The following is a 27,006-nucleotide window of genomic DNA, read 5'->3' on the forward strand; positions in this document are numbered from 1 at the left end:
AAACCGTGACGACTTTGCCGTTGCGCCCATCGTCAAACCGGAAGTGGCGAAGGCTTAAATTAAGGCTAGTCAATCGAAAAGACGACGATTTTCGAAAATATCAGCGAAAAAAAAGCGACCCCCTCTCCCTGCAGAAAAGTGCCCAGTTGAGGATGAAGAAGTTAATGTTTTTAGCCATAATGTTTGTAGCCAATTTCTCGATTTTTGTCGTCCGAAGGGTTGAGCTTCAAAACGATACCGATCTCGTGAAAATCCATTGCTTCTGTCGAATGTTTTAGGCAGATATACATACGTTTAAACACAGGTGAGATTTATATTATAGATGATATTTTACAAGTATAAAAAAAAAAAACAAACAAAAAAAACCCGAAAAGCTGTTTTGAAAGGTTTTATTATGAAAGTATACTTAAAATCCTTTCCATTATTTATTAAAAAAATAAAATAAAACTGATCTACTTCCGGTCAGCCATTTTTGTTTTCAATTCATCGCTGCTTCCTGAAAAAAAAAAAAACTTATAATATATAAAGATAATTATTTACTCACATTTCATGAGGTGGGTTGTACTCTGTCCATTGAAATTGTTGAACGCAATGATTGTAGAAAGTATCAAAGAGCGACGTTTTAATCAGCTTAACCTGAAGATTAGCTAATTTTCATTTCTTCGAGAAAACGAGCGTTAATAAATCATTTTTTATGGTTTCTTATTAGATTTGATTTCACTATTACACTGAATTTTATTTATGCATAGTTTCTACATTCTGCATAATTGCATAGAATTTCAGATGAAAACGTTCTAGTACACCGAAATATGTGTACGAAAAATCTCTACCAAATTCCTTTCAGAATATTTGGTCTGGAATTGAAATTTGATAGTGTTTGGACCTGTAGCACCATTTCAATTTGGTTTTTAGCAAATGGTACTGCTAATAGAGCAAAATTAAAAATAGAACAGTTGACCTAAGCAGGGTTAGTCGAATAAAATATTACTGCTGCTGTTACTTTTGCACATGCGCAGAATTAAACATTCATAACTCAAAGTCGATTAATTTTTTACCTTTCGTATTCATTTACGCTGGAGAGATAAATAACGACTAAGACTGAAGCGCTAAACGTTCTGGTTTCAATTTTAGCGGATGTTATCAAGTCATATTCCTGTTTATAACTTTTGAAATCATTACTATATATTGGACTAGTGGGGGGGGGGGGGTGAGCGCCCGGCTTTGCCCATTCGTAAAATACGCTTAAACATATTTTGATTTGTCCAGATTTCTATATATATCAAAGTCGTGATTAAAATAAAAAAAAAAAAAATGGGTGCCATCAGCTAGAATCGAAACCGAAAGCAAAACTGTAGCATTCAAATCTGGTAACGTTAATGAACTGGTTAAAAAAAAAAATAAACTAAGGTAAATGTACCAAATGGTTAACGATCTTTTTCAATTTTGACCCCTTAAAAATATTTTAACCGGTTAAAAACCCATAAAAGAACGGTCCGTAAAAAATCCATCATTTGAGGGCCCCTTGCGCTGCGCTGAGATTTTTTTTTTTTTTTTTTTTTTTTTTCGGGAGAGATTGTCTGTCTATATTTCAAACCGACATAGTGAGTCTTATGAGATATTTGACGGTGTTGATCTTTTGAACGAAAGGGGAGCATGATTAGTAAGCAATGTGATCAACAGTCGCAAAGAATTTCCAGGTGAAAGAAAAATAATTTTTCTTCCTTTACCACACCAGTCGCCGACGCGTATTTAACATCAGTATGTTCTTTCTTCCTGACTGGCTGTCATTACACAACTGCAAACACAGTTGGCTCTCAATCAAAAAGGTAAGAGAAAAACACGTCGCTTGCTTGCCGAGCGTGACTCCCCAATCGCCACACGTCTTTGTGTTTTTCTTCTTTTTCTTCCTCTCATTCTTTCCGATCTGTATGTCTATATATGCATTCCGTTCCGTGACGGCACGGCTTAAGTGACGACTCACGTGCCGAGTTAGCATTTTAAGTCAACTGGTGAATTGTCTTGAGCATCCTGTGGTCTGGAAACAAAGATGGATGCACTTGCAAATTGGCACATACTCGCGGCATAATCTGTTACTGAAACCGGTACGGGTAAGTTGAATAATCTACTGTGGCTGGGACCGGAACAGGTAAGTTGAAAGGGGTTGCTATAGCACGCCTTCTCTGCTCTATCGAAGACTGACTCCTTTTCATGCCCACCCCCGCAAAGGTTTCACAAACACGTCTCACTTTACACTGATACTTAAGCATTACATGTAAACTTTGCACGTGTTTGTTGATTGTCATGGATTTTGGTGGTCTTTCCAAACAGCTATTAATCTTGAACGCCATGCCGTATATATTAGTAGGGCTGGGACAACAGAATATTCTTTTCATCGGTTGATACTCGAGTATATATGTTTTTATAGAGTGATGTGGTACTCAGTAGATTAACTGTCAAACTGTGTCGGATATATACTTGAGAATTAAGACAAGTGTAGTATCTGTTCTGCAGATGCTGCACTTACGATAATTTGTACCAGTCAATGGAGGGGAAACCCTCTATAATCGGGCAATTATTATTTTTGGTCACAACCAGAGTGCCCCCTTTTTTTTACCTTACTTTTAGGGGAGCTGGTTTTCCCCCACCTTAAAAAAGGGCCTTGTGCCTAATTTGCTTTGGTGGGAAAGCAAATAAATACAAGAGAATATTCTGTCGTATCCCTAATTATAACGGACGCCTAAAGTTGCGTCGATAATTATCTGCAAATAGTGGTTGCACTTTTGAATATTATATTTGGTAATCTGTGGACACAGCAGCCTAGAAAGAAAATGGCTGCCGAATTCTTAGAATATATCCAACAAATGTAATAAATTATGTTTATGACAAGGATTTCATGCGGACTGAAGAAATGTTATTCCAGCTTGTCATTAATCTGTCTGACGATTTCGAAATGATTGAATCGATTGATAGCTAATTCTTGGGGGTGTGACATCTGTAACTTATCATACGCATTGAACTCGTAGTTAATTGATGGTTGGAGATGGAAACTGTACAAGAGATGGATTTCATTATTCAACACGAACAATTATTTTTACGGGGAGTAAGGGTTTATTTCAGTCTCAGTTTTACATAACTCAAACTTCGTGATATAAAATTTCTAGGCCGCCGTGTCTACACGTAACCTTATATCATATCATCTAAGATCGTCTTCTTTGTATAGAAAGTTTCGTACTCGGTTCAGTAACTACCAATAACAGAAATGCATGTAGAAAGAGAGGGGAGGCGGAGGAGTTGAAACACATGTGAGAATAATTCGTAGGTGTTGATATATAGCATAATGTTATACGGCATAATCACGTTGCACACCGGTTCACATTGGATCACCGAAGTTAAGCAACGTTGAACCTAGTCAATACTAAATGAGTGATTATTTCGGGCATCTAGGTGCTATATGTACTCTCTGCTAACCCGGCATTGTTTCCAGTCGTCCTGGACTTCTCCTTACCAATGGACCCAAATAGTGCTGATTCAGGAGAGGTGTGGTTGGTAATTGCGCAACCCTCGCCTCACAATTACATGTGCAGCTGTCTCTACAGGTGTATCCTTTGTCTTTCGAGAATATATAAAGGAGATAGATAGATAAATAGACTAGCACGTTGCCTGGTATTGTACGGTCGTAAAATACGCTTAAATATATTTTACTATTTTGATTCATGTAATTTTGATATTTATTATAAATTATTATTATATTTATATTATATTTTGATTATGATATTGTACCCGATGTATGGTAATGACAGATAAAGAGATAGATCAAAAGAGAAAGGTTGATAGCATAAGATATTTGTTTGTTTGAAAGTAATCTTTTTTTTTTTTTTTTTTTTACAGTGATCACCACTTATCAAGGCCCGGAAGCCACTCAAGGATAAGGGTTATTGCAAGTACATTACGTTAGTGTGGAGATTTGATGAAGCATTTACTTAAGGGGGCGGTTCATTAGGAATTTGTTAACGTTGGACTTGAAGACATCCAAGTTGTAGTCCGGTGGGAAGCAAGGCAGACGGAACAGAGTTCCACAGGCGTGCAGTTCTAAGAAAGAAGCTTTGTTCATGGAATCCGCGTTTTGATTTAGACACAGATATAGAGTGGGGGAAATTTTTCACAGTGGATTCAGCTAGACGGGTGTTTTTCGTGAAAGATTTGCGAGGGGGGACCAGAGATTGGAGTTCAGACGAGCACCTGCCATGGAAATAACGATAAAACAAGGATAGGCTCGCAACGTCTCTTCTGTGGGAAAGAGGTTGCAGGGTAGAGAAAAGGGCATCCCCCACGAAGTCTATTTTGTACTCTGTCAAGGCAGGATAGGCTGTTTTTAGCAGCTCCTGCCCAGATATGGCAACAGTATTCCATCCTTGGACGTACTTGGCTTTTATATAGATAGACAATTGCATCAGTAGTGAGATATCTTCTGGAGCGGTAGAAGGATCCCACCATCTTTCCAGCGACCTTGGCAACAAACTTGATGTACGTGTTCCATTTCAGATCAGGAGTAAAGGTCAAACCCAGAAGCTTGTCAAAACACGGGGCCTCACCCAGACGAGAGCCATCCATCACAATTGATGCCAGATGGGGATCAGAGCGTTGATTATGTAAGGATAGGAGTTTGGTTTTGGATGCATTAAAAGTAACCATCCACATCTTCCCCCACTGAACCACGCGCTCGAGATCAGAGGAAAGAGAATCAGAGAGAACTTTGTCATTTACAGCCTTGGATGTGTTGCCGTAGATGGTCGTGTCATCAGCATAGATGTCAACGAATGATTTAAGTATGTGTTTAGGGAGGTCATTGATGTAGATCAGGAAGAGAGTTGGGCCCAGGATTGACCCCTGAGGGACTCCAGCATTTATATTGCTACACATTTTATTGCTAATCTACACAATCCAATTTCCTTTTTTATGAAACGTGTGCACACAACACCATAAACACACACTCGACTCTAAAGGCTAGACATGTCGTCTTTCAACGTTAAATGACAGCAGAAACGACTGACTGGTAAAAAAAAAAAAGTACGATTAATAAAACATATCTTAAAAATGATCAGATTTATTAAAAAAAACACTCGAAGCCATAATTTTAGAACATGCATAGGCGACCCCCCCCCAAAGAAAACACGATATTCAAAAAATAAAATAAAATAAATAAATAAAATAAAAACCGCCATTTTAGCGACAACAGATATTTTTGATATTTGTTGTTGCTTAGCAGGCGAAATTAATGATATAAATAATCTATACGTTAACTGTTACTAGATGGATAAGTTTCGATCCTGGCTCGAGCTAGTTGTTCTTATAGAAACGTGCAAAACGAATAGCTGGTTCCTAAAATGCATAAACATGTTGACCTCTCCTTTTCATTTACAAATTCACCCAAATTCATAAAATAAACCAATTTTAATGACATTTTCAGCAGTTATTAATTAACAATCACAGAATATAATGAACCTATTATTTTTTTATAATTTAGTGAAAATATTTTGTAAAAAAAAAAAAAAACAACAAAAAAACCCTTTGCGAAAGTTAAGGTTTTAAGTACTATAAACATAGACGCATGAATTTCTGTTTGCTTTTTTTTTTTTTTTAAATAAAAATAAAGCATTGTAAATGTTAACAATAAAAAGTAATATTTCAGGAACATTACGAAAAAAGCCTCTAAAGTTCGTGTTAACGAAATAAATATAAATCGAAGAAAAATTAATTTCTGGAACTATCGATATTATCCATAAAGTTAAGTATTGTTTATTCAATATTTTACCAAAAAAAATAATATAATTGAAAAGATATTTCCTATAATTTTAATGATAATAATTCTCACAAAAATTTCAAATGTAATATAATATTTTTCTTGTGTGCATGATAGTTTAAATATCAGCGTAAGATTTTTTTTTTAATCCTGAAAATAAAATTTTTAAAAAATTGAAAAAAAAAAATGAAATCCAGGATCACTAAAAAAAAATGTTAAAAATGGGATTTATTTTTAATAATGATTAATTTAAAAAAAATACGGATGGGCAAAATTGTAGAAACATAATTAAATAAAATAAAATAAAAAGAAACAAAAAGGAAACGGACAGGATTTGCATCCTACCTACCGTATTCTCCTTAATTATTAATAAATTGTTTTAGCTTATTATTTTTCAATGAACAAATTGTCAGTGTAATCAATGATTTTAATTGATTTTTTTTCACACTTGCTTTAATTAAAAAAGGATTAATTTAATTTATGGTTACAACACGTTTGAGAACAAATCGAGACATCATGAAAAAGTAAGTAAATATTCTAATTAAACAACCATTTCTTTTTTATTGCAACAAATACGATTACCTAATGAATATTTTTATAATTTTCAAAAATAAAGAAATTAAAGTATAATAATGTTTAAATTCCTCTATAAATTTTAAATAATAAAATTGACTTTCTGACATTTTGGGCTTCCGTAGAACTTATATGCAACGCTTTGCCTTGGTGATTTGGGTTGTGCGAAGTTGGATCTCGCTATTGGGAGTTAAATAAGTTATTGTTTTGTACAAACAAGGTGTTTTTTTTTTATTTATTTAATTCAATATCTTAAGAATTTACTTTACTAATTATCTTTGAAATAGACTCAGAAAACTGATATCTTTCAAGGGATTTTTACAAAGAATTTATTTAACTTGAAAATTTAGCTGAAATGAATGTCGGCGTGATTACATTTTTCATTATAACTATTTATTAAAATGTAGTTTTTTGTCTTTTGGAAATTAACTTAAAGCGTGATTACATTTTTCATTATAACTATTTATTCAAATGTAGTTTTTTGTCTTTTGGAAATTAACTTAAAGCGTGATTACATTTTTCATTATAACTATTTATTCAAATGTAGTTTTTTGTCTTTTGGAAATTAACTTAAAGCGTGATTACATTTTTCATTATAACTATTTATTCAAATGTAGTTTTTTGTCTTTTGGAAATTAACTTAAAGCGTGATTACATTTTTCATTATAACTATTTATTCAAATGTAGTTTTTTGTCTTTTGGAAATTAACTTAAAGCGCGATTACATTTTTCATTATAACTATTTATTCAAATGTAGTTTTTTTTTCTTTAACTTAAAGCTTTAATTTTTCAAACACAATAAAAAGTGATCGGAAATCCACAAAAAATTATGATGAGTCGACTTTCAAAACTATGTCCGCCTATCAGTTTTCCGCCATAAATTACATGTACCTACTTTCTAGCTATAATTTTATTACAGCAGTACAGTACGTCTGTGGATGACATTCATGCATACACATTTTGCTAACTTAGTTCGTGTACTGTAGTTTAGAGATAGACTTCCCATCGCAACAATAACACACACACACACACACACACACACACACACACACACCAACCTAATATATGTGTATATAGCCTGCTTATTCTAAAAACATTATTGGTTACATATGTGCACTGAAGCATGTATGAAAATATGTAACCAATAATGTTTGTATAATAAACAGACTATGTATACCAGCTCTGTCCTGCATTGAGCACTCTTTATTAATCACACAGGTTTCATTGGATTTGCATCGAGGAAACCAACTTATGCAACCATTATATATATATATATATATATATGTGTGTGTGTATATATATATATATATGTATATATATATGCACACATGTGTATATATGTATATACAGTAGCGTCCAAAAGTTAAGGAACGATCGATCATTTTCTTTTAAATGGCTTCTAACTTTATCTATGAAAAACAAAAAAAAAACATTTTTGGTGAATTTTCCCATGTTTAATAATGGTAGTTAAATAAAAATGTATTTATTTTTATTTTTGATTTTGAATACATATTAGTTTTTTACATATAAATAATTTAGGACAGGTTTTTTAGTTCTTATATAGTTATATTGCAACCAGAATTTAAATTGGAAGAGAAGGCCATAAAATGACAAAATATATTTAGACTTATTATATACTAGACTAACCGTGTCCCGTTGGGTCAGTATGTTATATTAGCTATGGAATTCATGTATGAGCGTGACTCTTGTAACGTATAGAAAATAGTTTTGTTTTTTGACATAACAGAAACATTTCTATGAAAGTATATTAAAATGAGAAATCACGGACGGATCTCTCAAACATGAAAAAAAATCCTCCTTATTCGTGTAAAGTTACCTATTCTTTTCGAATAATCGCTCAAAAATCGAAAATGTAACATGATTTTTCTACGAATCGAACGTCGACGAAAGTCATTTAGCAGCAAAAACGCACATGAAACTACCGATGAGAAATATAAGAATGAAAAACTCATATTGGAATCCTTCAACCAAGTTATAGAAACTTAAAATCTAAAAAAAATAATAAATAAAACTTGAAGCAAAAAAAACAAAAAAAACTAATATTGAAACAGATTAGTAAATGTGTCAACAAATTCACCGTTCTCACACCCATTTTGTATCTAGAAATGTAAACAAAAAATAAAAAAAAGGAAGGAAGGGAAAAGGGCCGGATAGAAAGTAGTTGTGGTAGTGGCTTTACTACAATTGTTCGTATGTTTGTCAACGGGTAAATTTTGTTTAGTTATAAGAAAATATCGACAGTATAGTTGCAATAAAGAATAGTTGCAAAACACCGCCACTCTTCCCATGTTAAATAATAATTTCGAAATAATAACATTAATATTTAAGTGCGCAGATCAAAATCTGCAAAAGAAACGATTTGTATTTATTTTTTTACGTTGTTATGGCTTAATGTTTATGCGCGCATGTGCAACCGGATGTCGTAAACCGGAAAGTGAGTTACATCACTCGTTACAAGGTCATTTGAGTTTTATAATTATATAGATTATAAAAAACTTAAAACCCAAAACCCAGTTGTAAAAAAAATGCTTCCTCTAACCGCTAGAACGGACCAACATTATCCTATAACAAAAATAAAACAGTAGTTACGTTGGTTACATTGGTTATACAATAAAAATGCTTCCCCGTCGTCTTACAATGCATAATGTATAATCTGGTACTATATTACATTTACAGAAAAAGCATAACTGCCCCCTCCGAAGTTAGAGAAATTTTAGTAAGCAACACACAAATAATACACCATGAAACCAACGTTAAAAGATTACAAATTTTGGAAGCGGTATATACAAGAATTCAGAAACCTGTCCTAAATATGGTTGCTTTTCAAACCACCCAAAACATTTTAAAATAGTTATCGTAACTTCCTTTCCATTTTTGACCCTGCCCTTACCTCAAAACTAAACATCCCTTTCTTCCCCACTGGGTATAAACGATTTCGCACGCATTAACCATTCTTCAACTACTACTGCTACTAGCGTCCGTCCGGTCAGCACACCCAAATCTTACACATTCCTGACGATGTCTTGACGAAGGGCGAAAAGTAACCAAATCGAGACATGCTTCGAAAAAACAAGTCTTACTATGGGACATTTATAAATACCTTTTGATCTATACAGAAAAACATCAGAAAAATTGCAAAAATAAAAAAAAAGATCTCTGTTGTCTTTAACAATGTTTATATATATATATATGTGTGTGTGTGTGTGTACAATTATGATTATAATTTTTGCATTAATTCATTACACCATTGTATTTCAATTTTCTACTTTATTTCTTTCCAAATTTAAAATTAATCAACCTGAATTATATTCCTGTTTGGGTCAAATTAACCCTTATTGGCCTATATTTATTTGATTCAAAAATAGATTTAGAAAGATGACTCTCTACCTGCCCCTTTCCCCCTTTCTTTCTCCCCATTCCCCTCAACTATGTCTATCTCTCTTCCTCCCCTCTCCTTTTGATTTTGTAATAATCTCATTTAAAATCATCAGTTTAACACTTTCCATTTCCTTGATCCGTTATTAAAAAAAACAAAAAAAAAAAACGTTGCATATTTTCACTTCTCCATGACCTGATGCTTTTTTCTTGAAGCTTGATTTTACCCTGGGCATTTACATTTATATTTCTGTTTCCTTATGGATTACTATTGGATTTTCAGCAGAATTATTTCGAATTTTTTCCTGTACCGGATTTTACCGTATTTACCATTGGATCTTTATCATATCCTTTTCTCCCTTTTTCCCCGTTTCTTGTTTTCCAAATATATTTGAATCCCTACATACTGACTAAAACCAGTTAAATGACTTTTTTATGTAAATATAAATTTCATAGTGTTTGTTTCCTGTGATGTATTAATCTGCAAAATTTATTGTATATTTTGCAAACCTTTTCCTTCTGATGAGAAGAATTGCATTCTTCGAAACTCCATGGAATAAGGGTTTTCTTGTTTTATTTGTATTCCTTGTCGAATACTTAAAATTTAGTATACCTTCCTTACAGATTTAAGTTTTGTTTGAAAATTTGAACAAATTTTCAATATCAAGATATATATATCTTATATATATATATATATATATATATCTTATATATATAAGTGTATATATGTATATATCTTATATATATATATATATCTTATATATATATACATATACACATATACACACATATATATATATCTTATATATGTGTGTATATATGTATATATATATCTTATATATATATCTTATATATATACATATATACACACATCTTATATATATCTTATATATATACATATACATATATACACACATATATATATATCTTATATATATATCTTATATATACATATACACACATATATATATATATACATATATACACACATGTATATATACACCACACACACACACATATATATGAGAGAGACAGACAGGGCAAGGGCAAGGCATAGTTTTTACTTACATCAATGATTAACACGGAATTTGATGTTAAGATCAATCGGCTCCTTTTGAAGCATCACTAAAATAGAAGAAAATAATACCAGAATCTTTGAAAAAAATCTTTGGGCGGAAAATATTATAAACTGAATGTTATTTACATGTATGGTAACTAGCAATTGTATACATTAGAATTCACCCTTTTTATTTTGTTATGTGTGTGTGTAGGAAGGTTTATTCAAAAGACAATCTGGACTAAATCTCGAAAACACAAATGAAAACATGTAAATGCCGTTTTAGACATTAAAACTTCAAACTTTTCAGCAAATAAAACCCGATTATTATTCACTATTATATTCAACATTTTTTTCTTTTTAATTAAAATATAAGAATTTAATAAAGTTTATAATTTTGCCCATTCGTTTATTCTTAGTAACAATATTGAATAACGTTTATTGAATAACAAGTGTAATTACATCGTTTGGAATGAATTCACATTGAAAAAAATATATTTTATGCAAAAAGTAACAGTTTTATATAATAACTAGCAGGATCCGTTAACCGGCGTTGCCCGGTGGAAGCATATTATCCCCTCCCCTCGAAAATAAATTAAACTACGGTTGTTGTTGGTCGCCACTGCCGTCCCTGGAAAATAAGAAACACTGGTAGCCGTGGCCCAAATGAAATAATCTAGCATCAACTGTCGGGCATTGTTTTCCAGTGGCAGTTTGTGGAAGCTACTGTCTGTGATCGTCAGCTCTGTTTGTTACTGGCGATTAGTGCTGGTTTGTTTTGGGGCGATAATTTGCAGGTATTGGCGGATTCTAAAAAAAAAAAACGCATTTAAGGGAAAAACATGTACTTATTTTTCATGCCTAAATCAGTATAATTTTATAAAAAAAAATAGGAAATATGGGCCATTAGAATTATGATATAAAGTAAAATCAGAAGTTTTCGAACTTAGGGATTCTCACTGTATATTGACTCTTTAGAATGATCGAAATCAGCTGTAGATCACTGCCTGCTACCGATGACAGTATCTTTCAAGACGGCCATCGTTTTTCTTCTCGATATACTGCAATCTTTTTTTTTTTCTAAAAGTAGCTCTAGCACATCTTCTACTAGTCAGTTTAAGGTCATTCACCGTCAACATTAAGACCAAGAAGGAAAAAGTAGTCCTTGCTGTTTTCGTTTGTTGTTCAAGCCTTCCTCTTCCTTTTCGGGGTTGGAGGGAATCAAATCTTCCACAAATAGTATAAATTTAAATTTCAGTTTTACGACCTCTTCTTATAACTTGTTAGGTGAAAGTACAGAACAATTACAAAACACCCTCTCCTATGCACGTGAAGAATGGGGTTGCTAAATAATACCGTAATAATTCCAGTATAAGGAAAAAGAAAATAAAGATAGCGCCTTTGAAATCTCGATAATCAGTAAAAAAAAAAATGAATTAAATACTTCACAGGAAGTAAAAGTGGTAAAAAAATACATAACAAATAAGTGTTTTCGTAACCAATAAAATTTGTGATACTATTTTAGTGTTTTAACTTATTTGTAAGCGTTTATTCAATTCTAAGAAATTGTTCACGTGATAAGTCACAGCTTTGAAGACTAGGTAATCGGTCAAAAATATAAAATGAAATCAAATCGTCAACAGGAATAAAAAATGCACCTCTCTCTATATATATATAACATCATTAAAGATTTGATAATCGCTCAAAAATAGAAAGTTAAATATTAATACCCGTAAAAGAATTTTAGGGCCGATTTTTTTTTTTTGGGGGGGGGGGAAACCTGGGACTCTATTCTTAGCGACACTCTCCGCTCTAACCAGGTTCCATCCGGTTCTCGAGAACTCAACGGCTCGACTCTCCCAAACATCCTCCCGGCCTTATACTATCTCATTCATGTAAATTAATGCGCAATCGAACCTGCTGATTCGTTGCCTTCTCGTCTCCCATCGCTCAGGTTTCGAGTTCGCACATGCAGCCCATCTCCGTGACTGCAGTCACATTCAATTTTCACTACACGCCCCCCCCCCCTTGATCTCATGATCATAAACTTGGTAGTGAAGTCGTATCCGTCTTTGCTAGACACAGCTAGCGCTCTCTACACTCCTGCTAGACACAGTTAGCGCTCTTTACACTTCGCAATGTGCAACTTTCCTGCTTCGTGTCTGGGTGGTCCGGGGTCTAACGATTGGCACTCCTGACAGTGCTCCACTACTTCCCTGACATCCTTCTCGGTGGTTTCCGGGTAAACCTCTTTTTTTGTGTGTGTGTATGTGCCGAAATAGCTCCTAATCGCAAAAAAAAAACACAAAAAAAAAACTGGACTCTATTCTCAGCGACACTCTCCGCTCTAACCAGGTTCCATCCGGTTCTCGGGAACTCAACGGATCGACTCTCCCAAACATCTTAGGTCCCTGCCTTATATTAGCTCGTTTATGCAAATTATATATATATATATATATATATATATATATATATATATATATTTTACTTATGCATGTATGTTAACATGCCGAATTGTTAAAAAGAATTTGCCAGTATTTATGAAACATTACGATAATTTTAAGGCTACCAGTATTTAATTTTTTGTTTTTGAGCGATTATTATGTTTGTACTTGTTTTTTTTTAGCATGATTGCCGCCTTATTAAAGCATTTTTTATGTTAGAATGTATTCTCAGAATCCACCATGCAAGTATTTACCGCAATAATCTGTACAAAGTATATTCCAGTAAAATTTCAGCTTTACAGCATCTGTTAATAATTGTTAGGTGTAAATATGCAATAGTTGCAAAACACTATCCCCGTATGTAGTTTACATTTTGACCGCGACGACCACAAAGAAAGAAAGAAAGACAGAAAAAAAGAAGGATCTAGAAAATATGTATTGTATCTATTAGTAAATGTATGTTTTAAACAGTCATTAGTTACTTAAAAGGGGTGGACGTTTCGTTCGCTGTTGTTATATGTTGAAAAGTAAGTGTCTATTAACTGCAATTGACGCCTTGCGAATCAATATTTGTTCTAGCGACGCCATATTGTAATGTTCTGAAGTGTGCGTTTAGAATGATCTAATTCCGGAATGAGAGAAATAGCGGACAACCAATCAAGGGCAGCGGATTTTCCCGAAGGAAAATTTATTATTTTTTCTTATTCTACCACGGAAAAGATAATGGTATATCTATGTTTGCATGATTTAGTTTAGTTACGGGCGGTGTAAACGTAGAATCTGTGGAACGTATAGACCTTCTTCCGGCATCGACTGGTTGCGGTGGTAGGACTAAATATTTAGAGGGAAAAATATGCACGCCTTCATTCTAAAGATGTTGCGATTGTGGTGGTGTTGCTACTAGGATGCAATGTAGTATCTTATTATCACGACTGAATATGTCTAAAACGGTGCTCGAAAGCTACATAAGATAGTGGCTATTAGCCTAGATGTATTGAATTTGTATGTGGCATCTGTTGTTGCAAACCTACGATACTTTGGTTCAGAGGGTAATTTCTGCGGTCATTTTATTATGTATGGAGATAAATGCCGTGTCTCTTTTTCAATATCTATATGGATGGATAGTTATTTCTCTGTACGCAACACAAAATGAGCAAATTCACTATATAATTAAGCAAAAACAAACATCAGCAGCAGCAAGTGACTGAAGTATCAGTATTGTTTGTAAAACAAGACGACACCTGTTATTTTTGTTGTTTGTTTTCTAAGTGAATTTCATTATGAGTAATTTAAAAATCAGCTGCTATTGAGAAAATGAGAGGTTTGCTTCACAATGTTGACAAACGGATTTTTAGTGCAAATCGAGTGAATTTCAACAATTAGTTTTATTTGTAAAACAAGAGACAACTGTTTTTGCTAAGTGATTTTAATTTTGTAAGGGTAGGGTTGTAACAGCAGATTTGTAAGCGTAATGATTGGAATGTTTTCAGAGACGATTGTCTTGTTGTCACTAAAGTACTTAATACTTTTGGCAACATTTTGGATAAGTGGATGTCAGTATGTTCAGTCATGAAGCAAAATGATGGAAAGAAGTGGCCTTGGTCAGAAAAGCAAAATGATGGAAAGAGGTGGCCTTGGTCAGAAAAGCAAAATGATGGAAAGAGGTGGCCTTGGTCAGAAAAGCAAAATGCTGGAAAGAGGTGGCCTTGGTCAGACAAGCAAAATGATGGAAAGAGGTGGCCTTGATCAGAAAAGCAAAATGATGGAAAGAGGTGGCCTTGGTCAGAAAAGCAAAATGATGGAAAGAGGTGGCCTTGGTCAGAAAAGCAAAATGATGGAAAGAGGTGGCCTTGGTCAGAAAAGCAAAATGATGGAAAGAGGTGGCCTTGGTCAGAAAAGCAAAATGATGGAAAGAGGTGGCCTTGGTCAGAAAAGCAAAATGATGGAAAGAGGTGGCCTTGGTCAGAAAAGCAAAATGATGGAAAGAGGTGGCCTTGGTCAGAAAAGCAAAATTGGTTTTCTCAAATGTTGAAAAAAATCACGTCCGTTTTTTAGTTGTTCGTGGCATTTTAATGATTTCTTAGAGATTCCTTATCTATTTATTGTAGAAGTTTTTTTTTTGGTCCCCTCGACAAAAGAAGGGTGGACCTGTAAATTCATTCTTGTCTGTACGTCCGTTCGTCCGTTCGTCTGTGCGCACTTTTCTCAATAACTCTGCGTTGGGATTTTTTGAAATTTTGCACAAACATTAAACATGAGTAATAGAACAGATTTTCCGGTAAAACTCCGGTTGCACCCCCCCCCCCTAGGGGTGGCTTTCGGGTTAAAATGGCTTAAATTGACACATTTGTGTTTATTAAGAAAATTGATGCTTTGGATTTTGAGAAAACTTTCTCAAAAGTTGTGACTAATTGATTTCTATATAATTTTGGTTGTCTATACTTCGTGATAACTCTTTGATGTGCCCCAAGGGCTCTTTTAACACTCAATTTTTGGGACTATTTTACCATATTTGTCCAAAATTTTCTGTGTATGTCTATTTAGCAGTTTTGCATGGTGCGGAACTGAAATTTAAATATGTTAAGGTTTTGGGGCTAAATGGGGAGGGAGGCAAATGATGGACTTAGTCATTTCTTTTTTTTGCATGGTGCAGAACTCAAATTTATATATTAAGGCCTAAAACTGCACTATGTTTATTTTCACCAGGATTTGACGTCCCCTATGAACTTTTAGGGTTAAATGAGGGGGAGGGGCAAATACTGAACTTAGTAATTTTTTTATGCCTTGTTCACTGTGCACTCACGGGGAACCACGCATGCTTCACTTGTTTATGCTGTTTTTTGTTTTGAGTGATTTCGTTTTTGGTATGAAGTGTGATTGTTTAAGAAATATTGAATCCAAATTCTCTTGTATATATGCTGAGTTGGACCTAATTATTCAGCATTTTGAGATTTTTAAACCATTTTTATTTTTTCATTTTTATTAAGTTAATTGAATGTCTATAAATTGCAAATTAACCTACTAAAATGGTTGTATCGAATATTTTTCCGACATAACCTCGTTTTATGTTATCGGGAATTTCTTTTAATAGAAATTGTCCAAGACAAAGCATGAAGCCACTTAATGAAAAATTAAATGAAAATGAAACTGCGGCACTAACTCTAATCTGGGTTTAACCGGCTTCCTCCACAGGAGGGAATTTCATGCTCTCATAAAATTTACAAGCGGTGCCCAGTCGAGGAGAGATGAAACGTTAGGTTTTTGTAACTCTAGCAGGAAGGTGTTGACATCCTCCTGCAGACAGCGCCTCGTATTCCCAAATTGGTCCCCCATCTAGTACTGACCAGGCTCAACATTGCTCAACTTCGACGATCTAGCGATAACCGTTGTATAAATGTGATTATGCTGATGTAAGAAGTTAAAACAATAATAAGACTTCAAGGTTAAAAACTAGCCAACGTTAAGTGTTAGATTGATAAACAGCAATTCTTCCCCCTTTGTCACTAACATCGCTGATGGAATGTGAGAACTAAAGGACAAGATAAGAGAAGCGAGAATTATAAAGCTGCAGAAAGTAAACCCAGGGTCTTTTTTCTACTCTCCTCGAATGGTAAGATATATCCCTCAACCATGAAATCGTTATTTATGTTTTGTTGGTAAGTCTATAATAGTAATTATGGAATGGTTGTCATTGAAAGTGAACTTTACTTCGACACAACATTTTGTTGAGTCTCGCAGTTCCTTGCTCGAATAATATGTTCTTTTTGAAGGTAGTCGATTTAATGACACAGTGTAATAGAATATGAAAGATAACCAATCATGATTTAAAACTAAGAGAGCATAGATGTCGTATAGATAGATAAGCGCGTTTTGAGCCGTTCAACCAGTAGTTAACATCAATTCTTAGTTAAAGAGATAGGTCCAGTTAGTTAAGCTATTTGTTTATTCATTTTGTTTTACTATTTTTCACCCCAAACAAAGCACATTGCCACTTAGGTGTAAAGGGTACTATTTGGGATCAAGTCTAACAACGGGGTTGTGGGGAATTATGTAGTGAGATGTCTGTTCACATTACATTTAAACTTCTGCGTGTCAGTACATCAAAGGAACCATGAAAACAGAGGGCATTTCCAAAGTTTAGCAGTCTGAGGGCTACTTGTTCACATTTTGAACCAGACGTAACTCAACGCCCGATCGGTTTCGTCATGACGTCATGCACTCGGGTTTTATTGTAATCTGACGTAAGACGTCGATCAGCCAATCAATGCGTTGCAAAGTAGCAAAGTTGGCAAGAAAATTTTGAAGAAATAAGACAGCTCTTTTCTTTAAAAAAAATGAATATCTCCACTTCGAAAAAATAAAAAAAATTGCTTATCTGTTTCATTTTGTTCAATTTTGTTGAATGAGAAAAAAAATGGACCGCAAAAATGAGGGAAAAATACAACTTGTTTTGTTTTTCCCAGTAAAAAAATAATTATTATCTCTTCTCTATCTATCTATCTTCTATCTATATAAATAAAATGAACTCATTTTTCCCCTCCGACTTTGACCTTTATAGGACTGCACCTGTATACATTTGGTGCAGCCGTATCATTCACAAACTGAATCACGACATCTGCCGTATGTTATAGGCTTATTACGTATCCAGTATCTCGCTGATCAGAGTTTCCTATATTCTGTCTGGTGAGAGTCCACTGTAAAAATCGGTTACATTTAATGGAAGTAGTAAAGAAAACTCTCTCTAATAAATTCACCCTTCCACCGCCACTCACTTACACCGTTTCAGACCGTTCACAGGAGACATTTAAAACCGACCACCGGTTAGAATTTATCTAAAAACTTGACTGGACTTACGCTGAAACGAACCACGCTTACTTTGCCATTGGTTAGCATAAAACATAAACACAATTTATAAAGCATTTATTATAATAAAATTAGATTAAAACAGAACACAATCCGTTACCTGGAATTGAATTCACAATTACATTACTTCGATTTCGTTATAACCCGCGTGGTTAGAGTTTTATGAAAACCTGGATTGACATTTACGTGAAACGCACCAAACTTACTTTCATAAACACAACTTCCGTTTTGCTCTTTCCTTTCGTTCTTTTTTTCTTTCTTTCTTTCTTTCTTTCTTTCTTACCTTTCGTTGTCTTTTTCGCTTTTTTGGTGATGGTGATGGTGGTGGTGGTGGGGGTACTTCCCTATGTTTCTCTTTCTTTCCTTATACATAAACACAAACTAAACGCTATACGTTATCTTGAATTGCATTACTGAACACATTACCGAACACATTACTTCGATTACTCGACTTCCATTAACTTTAGACTCGCGTTGGTAGGGTTTTCTAAAAATCAGAACTGCGATTTACGGGACGGCATGTTTAACATCGTTACATTTTCATTTTCATTCCTCGCTGTCAGACGATAATACGACTTCTTCTTTTTAATTTTTTACTTTTATATTATGCTATGTTTCCACTAATTTCGAAATTCATACTCAGGGGACGGGTGAATTATTACATCAGTGGTTATTTATTTATTTATTTTTTGCAATTTATTACTTTTTTTCCGTACACATCGTCTGCAACGGATCGCTTACACAAAATAAAATATACCAAAATAATAAAACAACAACAACCAATAAACCAAAACAAATACACAATTACTTAAGAAAAAAAAATAATAATAACAATAACACCAGGAGATAATACAAAAACTATATCTGGGTAATTACTTTACCCTACCAAACTACATAAATAAAAACTCTAAATTTTAATACTAACATGAAATACGCATACTTACATTTTTCAGCGTACGATTCTTGGGGTTATTCAATATTGTTGCATTTTTATTCTTTCCGGTTTGCAGTAGAACCTCTCTTTCTCCACTTTTTATTTCGTTATTTATTTAATTCCTTTTTTTTGGGGGGGGACATCTACCAATGATTTTAACACACATTTTCCATTGCGTCATGTACGAAATTTTACTTTGTTGTTTTTTGCGAACGCCAATATCATTCGGTTTGGCTCTAATTAATTCATGTTTTGTACTAACAAGGTTTTTTTTTACAATGTCTTAGCGCTTCACTTTACTAATTAACTCGGAAATAGAAACAGAAAACTTTATTTTTCACGTGTACAAATACTTCACTTTACTAATTAACTCGGAAATAGACACAGAAAACTTTATTTTTCACGTGTACAAATACTTCACTTTACTAATTAACTCGGAAATAGACACAGAAAACTTTATTTTTCACGTGTACAAATACTTCACTTTACTAATTAACTCGGAAATAGACACAGAAAACTTTATTTTTCACCTGTACAAATACTTTTTTCCCCTTTGGCACATTAAGTTTACTCCTTACTCTTTCGAATACAATAGAAAACTCATAGGAAACCTACAAAAAATTTAGGATAAATCGGCTTGCACAACTAAGTCCCTCATTTTTGCCCCCCAGTTTTGCACAGTTTACATATTTGGGTCCTTCTGTTTGCCGGGGGGGGGGCGATTATAACTTCCCCAAAACCGGGGTATTGGAAACATCCACACCAATGGTTTTTTTTTCAACAAAAATTGGCCACTACAAGAACTATGATTATTTCCATTTTTTTTCGCAATAAATAACAAATAAATATACAAAAGGAAACATTTTCGGAGTGGTTGTAGCATATATGTACACTGTTAAGTGTCAGAAAAGAGGATTGCCACATGCTCATTGTCTGGTTTGGCTTCACCAAAAATTGAGATCCTCTGACATAGACTCTGTTATCAGTGCAGAAATTCCTGATCCTGTAACAGATCCAGTTTTACATGATATCATTAGACACAACATGATTCATGGACCACGTGGAACATTAAACAGCTCTGCACCATGTCTCAAAGAAGGAAAATGCTCTAAGAGATACCCAAAGAAATTTTTAAATGAAACTCAGTCAGATCAAAATGGTTACCCATTATATCGACGATTGCCTACTGATGCTGGAGGCTTTGAAACAACAGTTACCCTCCCTGGGAATGCAACGTTTCATGTAGACAACCGATGGGTTGTACCATACAATAAACCCCTTTGTAAGATTTTTAATGCACATATCAATGTCGAATATTGTAATAGTGTAAAATCAATTAAGTACATTTGTAAATATGTAAATAAAGGCAGTGATCAAGCTGTCTTCACATTGGAAAATAATGCTCATGATTAAGTTAAGAGATATGAAACCGGCCGTTATATTTCCACTAATGAAGCCATTTGGAGAATACTTAACTTCCACATACATGCGCATCATCCCACAGTTATTCACCTCGCAGTGCATCTAGAAAATGGACAGCGGGTTTACTTCACTGAAAATAACGCAGCTGATAGAGTTGCACATCCACCTCCAACTACTTTAACAGCGTTTTTCAATTTGTGTAAAACAGACGCTTTCGCACGTACACTTCTGTATGCTGAAATTCCCGCTTATTATACATGGGACACTCATAATAAAATATTCAAGCGACGCTTACAGGGTAGGTCAGTTCAAGGCTACCCGTGTGTTAAAAAAACTGAAGTTTTGGGCAGGGTATACACCGTGCATCCAAATCATTTTGAATGCTTCTGTTTGAGACTGCTTCTACATCATGTTAGAGGTCCACAGAACTTTAATGATCTAAAAAAATATTAATGGTCAAATTATGAATACATTCAGAGATGCATGTGCTGCACATGGACTGCTTGATGATGATAACCACTGGGATGCTACATTACAGGAAGCATCTACATCTGCCTTGACACATAATTTGAGACATTTGTTTGCTATCATGTTAACTACCTGTGCAGTATCTTATCCAACACGACTTTGGTATACACACAAAGAAGCATTAAGTGAAGATTTCCTTAGGGAACGCAATCAACATCCTGGGGCTGGTATAACTTTTACAGACAAAATCTTCAATACTGCTCTGGTTCATATTGAAGATATTACATATAAGATGAATGGTAAAACACTGACAGATTTGGGTCTTACCTCACCTGATAGATCTAATACACATCCTATTGTTACTGCTTGGACACGTGAAATTAGCTATCAACCACATGAGCAAGCATCAATTGTTCGGGACGGTATTGCAAAACTAAATAGTGAGCAAATTCATGTTTTTCGAACTGTAGTTAATACTGTTGAAGATCAGCAAGGTGGCCTTATATTCCTTGATGCACCAGGAGGAACAGGAAAGACATTTGTTACTAAGTTAATTCTTGCAAAAGTAAGGTCAGAAGGAAAAATAGCTGTAGCTGTGGCATCATCAGGTATTGCAGCAACCCTTCTTCCTGGTGGTAGAACAGCTCACTCCACATTCAAATTGCCATTATCATTAATAAAAGATTCTATTCCAATTTGCCATATAGAACGAGGATCAGATTCAGCTAAAATTTTACAGAATTGTTCCTTGATCATATCGGATGAATGTACAATGGCACATAAAAAAGCATTTGAAGCTCTAGATAAAACATTGCGTGATCTCAAGTAACGTGATGTTGTCATGGGTGGCATCACACTTTTATTATCTGGTGACTTCCGACAAACGCTTTCTATTGTTCCACGTGGAAGTCCTGCTGATGAGCTCGATGCTTGCATTAAATTGTCATATCTGTGGAAGTACATCAAGACTGTAACCTTATCTACAAACATGCGTGTCCATCTTAATAGTGACCCATTGGCTGATAAATTTGCTTCCATACTTCTACAAATTGGAGATGGCAAAATTCCAACAGACAAACATGGTAAAATTGTAATTACTTCAAGTATTGGATCAATTGTTTCCTCACTCGCAGAACTTTGTAACAAAGTTTACCCAAATATAGCTGCAAATTATACTAATCCTCAATGGCTAACAGAAAGAGCAATTTTAGCTCCAAAAAATGATATGGTACACATCATCAATGACCAACTGCTTGATGAAATTCCAGGTGAGGAACAAATTTACACTTCTCTAGATTCTACTGTAGATAATGACCATGCTGTACAGTACCCTACAGAATTTTTAAATTCCTTGCAATTACCTGGTATGCCACCACACAAATTAAAACTGAAATCTGGATGTCCAATTGTGTTACTCAGAAACCTTGATGCTCCACGACTATGCAATGGAACAAGATTATGTGTAACACGAATGCAACCTCATGTGATAGAAGCAGTCATATTGACTGTTGTAGCTACAGGCGAATTGACATTTCTTCCTAGAATACCAATTATTCCATCAGATTCAACAATTCCATTTAAAAGGCTTCACTTCCCAATAAAATTATGTTTTGCCATGACAATAAATAAGTCGCAAGGACAAACCTTGGCAGTGGTTGGTCTGAACTTAGCTTCTTCTTGCTTTAGTCACGGACAGTTTTATGTAGGATGTTCACGGGTAGGTTCCCCACACAATCTATATATATTAGCACCAGAGGGTAGAACATCAAACATTGTGTATCCAAGAGCTTTATACAAATAGGAAAGCCAATTCTCCCTTCTATTATTATTTATAGTTATTTTTTGCTGGGAATTATCAGCATGGCAGTCTCATAAGTATTGTCCAAACTCCACCCATATTCCTGTCAGGTCAATGTTTTAAAACTCTGATAGGAAATTCTTATGGGAAGTTTCTAATCTTTTTCATTATAGAATGTGTACCTTTTTCTATTCAAAATTTAATTTAATACAACCGTTCACTTCTTTCATGTTAAGTTACTTAAAATCACTAAACTCAGTTGCAGAGCTCCGTGGCATAGTGGTTAGCATGCCGGACAATTCACATTATATTTTCACATTCGCGCTGACCTACCGTAGTCTTTTTTTTGTTTTCATAAACACCTAAAATGGATTTTCTTGGTAACCGAGTTGTTAACATCGCATGTTTTTTTTTTTTCACACTTAATTTTCCAACTTCGCCCCAATACTCCGGGTTTGATCCTTCCTACTTACCTAACATCACTTTTTTTTTTTAAACAATCCCCACCCCGGAAACAAACACCCGGGCAACGATTTTTTTATTCTTTTGTTTTGATTTACTCAAAACCGCACACACCTCGAAACATTCGAGCAACGCCGGGCACCCCTGCTAGTAAAATAATAAAACAAATTGTTACGGTAGGTCGTTGTTGTTTCTTTTTTATTTTCGTTTTATTTTATTTTATTTCTCTTGATTTTATTATATTTTACAGTTTCCTTCGGTAGGTTTTTGAGTAGCTTTCGTTACGCTTTCATAATCAGCGACGCGCGGCAAACGCCGGCGATTGACGTCATGTTCTGAGCAAAGCTGATCGGACGTTGAGTTACGTCTGGTTCAAATTGTGCACAAGTACAATCTGAAGAAAGAAACGATTAGAGTAGAAAGTTGTCCAGCATTTAAGGACTTCTACAGTGAAGGAGTGGGATTTTGCTACTTCTCAGATTAGTTGGGAGTATGTATGTCGAAGGGGCACAAGTGCTATAAGTTCGTTAGAACACACCTATTAAAGTAAGGTTAAATAAACGTTTAGATTATATTATCATTTTCCATGCAAAATTGAAAGTTTTAGCCCCGGTCAAGATTACGACACTGACCCTAAACGACTAAGAAGAAATTTAACTAACGTCGATTACACGGAGTCATCCGAAAAACTGATTTTCTTTCTTTTTTTTTTTTTTTAGCTATTAGAAATAAAACCAATTCATCGAGAATAAAATAAATTTAATTGTTGGCGTATATTACCATTTGCACATCAAAGTTCTGTTCCAGTTCAAAAGTTATGACTTTAAAGCGTATTCAGGATTTACTTTTAAACAAATATCTCCCAACTTTGAAAGTTTTCCAGCGCAAACTTTCATCTTCGAAATGAAATTCGAGTGTTTGAATTTTAGTAACCCCAACGTTTAGCGTATACGTTATCAATGGTCTCGTACGTTTCTGCAGAAATGTCCTCCTAACTACATCCAAAATAATATAACCGTTTCATTGGACATCGGGATGTAATTAATGCAAAAATGTAAATGGGAACATACCTGGAGTCTCCAGTTCGGATTCTACACCCGCGAAAGCTCGTCTGAATGAGACAGCTTGCAAATGAAAAACGAGACAGAACGTAAAGATGCGTGCAGAGAAATGTAAAGATACAAAACAAAAAATATATATATATATATAGTAATTTATAAAATATATATGGCGATTAAGCTACACTGAATATTCGGCGTTTCATCCACTCTAGGATTCGTCAGGCTTATGCGCGAATTCTGTGGTCGTTTATTGTTTTTATATGGTCCTCTTCTATTGAGGGTTTAGTTAGCCAATCAGTTTTCTAGTATCCACCGCGCCCCTTCCTATCAGCCAATGGGCATGCATTTTATCGAACAAAGGATCTGTTTTAAAACTAGTTTAGTGATTTAAGACAGACATCTTTTTTATATATATAAATATACATGTGTACATACATATATGCACATATATATATATGTATATATATATATACATACATATATGTGTGATCGTTTATCTATATTCATGTTTATTTAATTTATTTATTTGTTTATTTTCTATTGTTTTTGTTAGTTTTAAAACTATTTTTGTATCGCTATCCTAGAGTAAATTTTATTTTGTGAACACAGTTATTTGCTATTTCTCTTCTACAGTTTAATAGATTTTGGGGTTCTTTAAAGTACAGGATAGCAAATTTTTCATGAAGGCATAATTTAAAAAGTGTTTTTATGTTTTATATATATATAAACAAAAACATTTTATGTATTATTCATCGGGCTACTGCTCTCATCTTGAGTGTAATTTCACAGCGTTTCGGTCGATATAACCTCCGACCTTCTTCAGGTGTATCCTGTCGAACTCGGGAATTTGGACGAAATTTCGAGCGGAACCCTTTATTTATTCACGGGGGTAGCGTGCCCTTGTTCCGTCAGCGATAACTGGATAGAGGTCCTAAGTAATTCGCAAATGTATATTTCGGTCGCCCACACTGAGGATTGAACCTTCAACCTTCAGGAGAATATCACTTTTACAATTGATTTTTCCCAGTACTCTAACCATTGCGCCACGGGTCCTTCCGCAAGTTTTGCAGGTCTTTAGACGCAACATGAGTGCAGATTTATTGGCAGTCATTAATCGGAGCTCATGCGATCATCGTGGCACCGGACTCGTACTCGGGCTATCACGAAACGATAGTTTCATATTTTGTGTAGAGTCGCATCGAGTCGCTCAGAATACCACACCGAGATACGTCCCAGACACTCTCGCATCATATGAGAATCAAATAAATGGAGTACATTGAACATAAAATGTTTTTTTTTTTTTTTACCTGGTTTATCTCGGATGATAAAGTTTGGATTAAAGTCCTTGTTGTTGAAGTTGGATTACAAGAAAAGAAAATTAATTACTTATCAACGTACGTGATTGTTGGGATGTGAGTAATAAGCACTATCTGATTTTGATAACTACGATTTGTTCTATTTATTACACCTATATATTATTAATCAAAATTTCTGACTATTATTTAAAACAATAATACAACATCGTATTTAAAACTTTTTTAAAAATTAGATTTATTATTATAAATTTTTGATACTTATCGGAATTATTCCAATACAAAACCTATCTAAGATCCCTCCCAAACACATTAAGTACATTTGTGTGAAATTAAAAAAACATCGCATCTATGGGGAACGAACTCATACACATACAGACACCATATACAAGTTGGTTTATATATATATATATATATGTATATATATATATATAGTAATTTATAAAATATATATGGCGATTAAGCTACACTGAATATTCGGCGTTTCATCCACTCTAGGACTCCTCAGGCTTATGCGCATAAGCCTGAGGAGTCCTAGAGTGGATGAAACGCCGAATATTCAGTGTAGCTTAATCGCCATATATATTTTATAAATTACTAACTAGCTCTACCTACGTATTAAGCACTGTTGAAGTAAATACTTAAAGTCTACGCATAAATCTATACTTTCGTATATTAATTTTATGTGAGTAAATTAAGTAGTTATATATATATATATATATATATATATATATATACTTTACTTTACTTTACCCTTCACCAGACTATCCATTCACTTGAAATCACTTTTCCTTCACCCTATTCCCACTGCTCGACGTTTTGTTATCAAGTAAGTTCTATGACTTATTTGTAGTTTCATTAAATACTTTTGCAAGCAAAATCCGATCCCACATTTTGCTAAATCCTACCCTCAGATGAGAAGGAAAGTATTTCTTCGAAACTCTGCGGATTAAGGAGTATCCACTTATTTAGTGTTTCCTTTTTAAAATGAAATATGTTTTTAACTCTTTTTCAAAGTGTTTTTAACATACTCACATTACTCACACATATATATATATATATATATATATATATATATATATTTGTAGTTATATATATATATAACTACTTCATTATATATATATATATAACTTTATATATACGCCATTACTCACATAAAATTAATATACGAAATTATAGATTTATGCGTAGACTTTTAAGTATTTACTTCAAAAGTGCTCAATACGTAGGTAGAGCTAGTTAGTAATTTATAAAATATATATGGCGATTAAGCTACACTGAATATTCGGCGTTTCATCCACTCTAGGATTCTTCAGGCTTATGCGAATAAGCCTCAAGAATCCTAGAGTGGATGAAACGAGAAATATTGAGTGTAGCTTAATCGCCATGTACATTTTATAAATTACTATATATAT

The 27,006-nt window shown here is 34.1% G+C and overlaps 1 protein-coding gene across 3 annotated transcripts in view; it reads right to left on the reverse strand.

Annotated features, from left to right (window-relative positions):
* Nucleotides 1–373: 373 nt before the first annotated feature.
* The window catches only part of LOC145242631 (uncharacterized), a 110,586-nt gene continuing 83,953 nt past the window's right edge, over nt 374–27,006 (reverse strand). For all 3 annotated transcript variants that reach the window (XM_080105751.1, XM_080105752.1, XM_080105750.1), the window contains 3 exons: nt 24,288–24,341; nt 10,838–10,894; nt 374–496 (listed from right to left, as the gene is read on the reverse strand). In XM_080105751.1, coding sequence (XP_079961877.1) covers nt 10,839–10,894; nt 24,288–24,341 — 110 coding nt within the window. In that variant the 3' untranslated portion in view covers nt 374–496; nt 10,838. The remainder of the gene's footprint in view (nt 497–10,837; nt 10,895–24,287; nt 24,342–27,006) is intronic.

This window comes from Euprymna scolopes, chromosome 21, assembly GCF_053919585.1.
Source record: "Euprymna scolopes isolate OS-2025 chromosome 21, ASM5391958v1, whole genome shotgun sequence".
Classification (NCBI taxonomy): Eukaryota; Metazoa; Mollusca; class Cephalopoda; order Sepiida; family Sepiolidae; genus Euprymna; species Euprymna scolopes.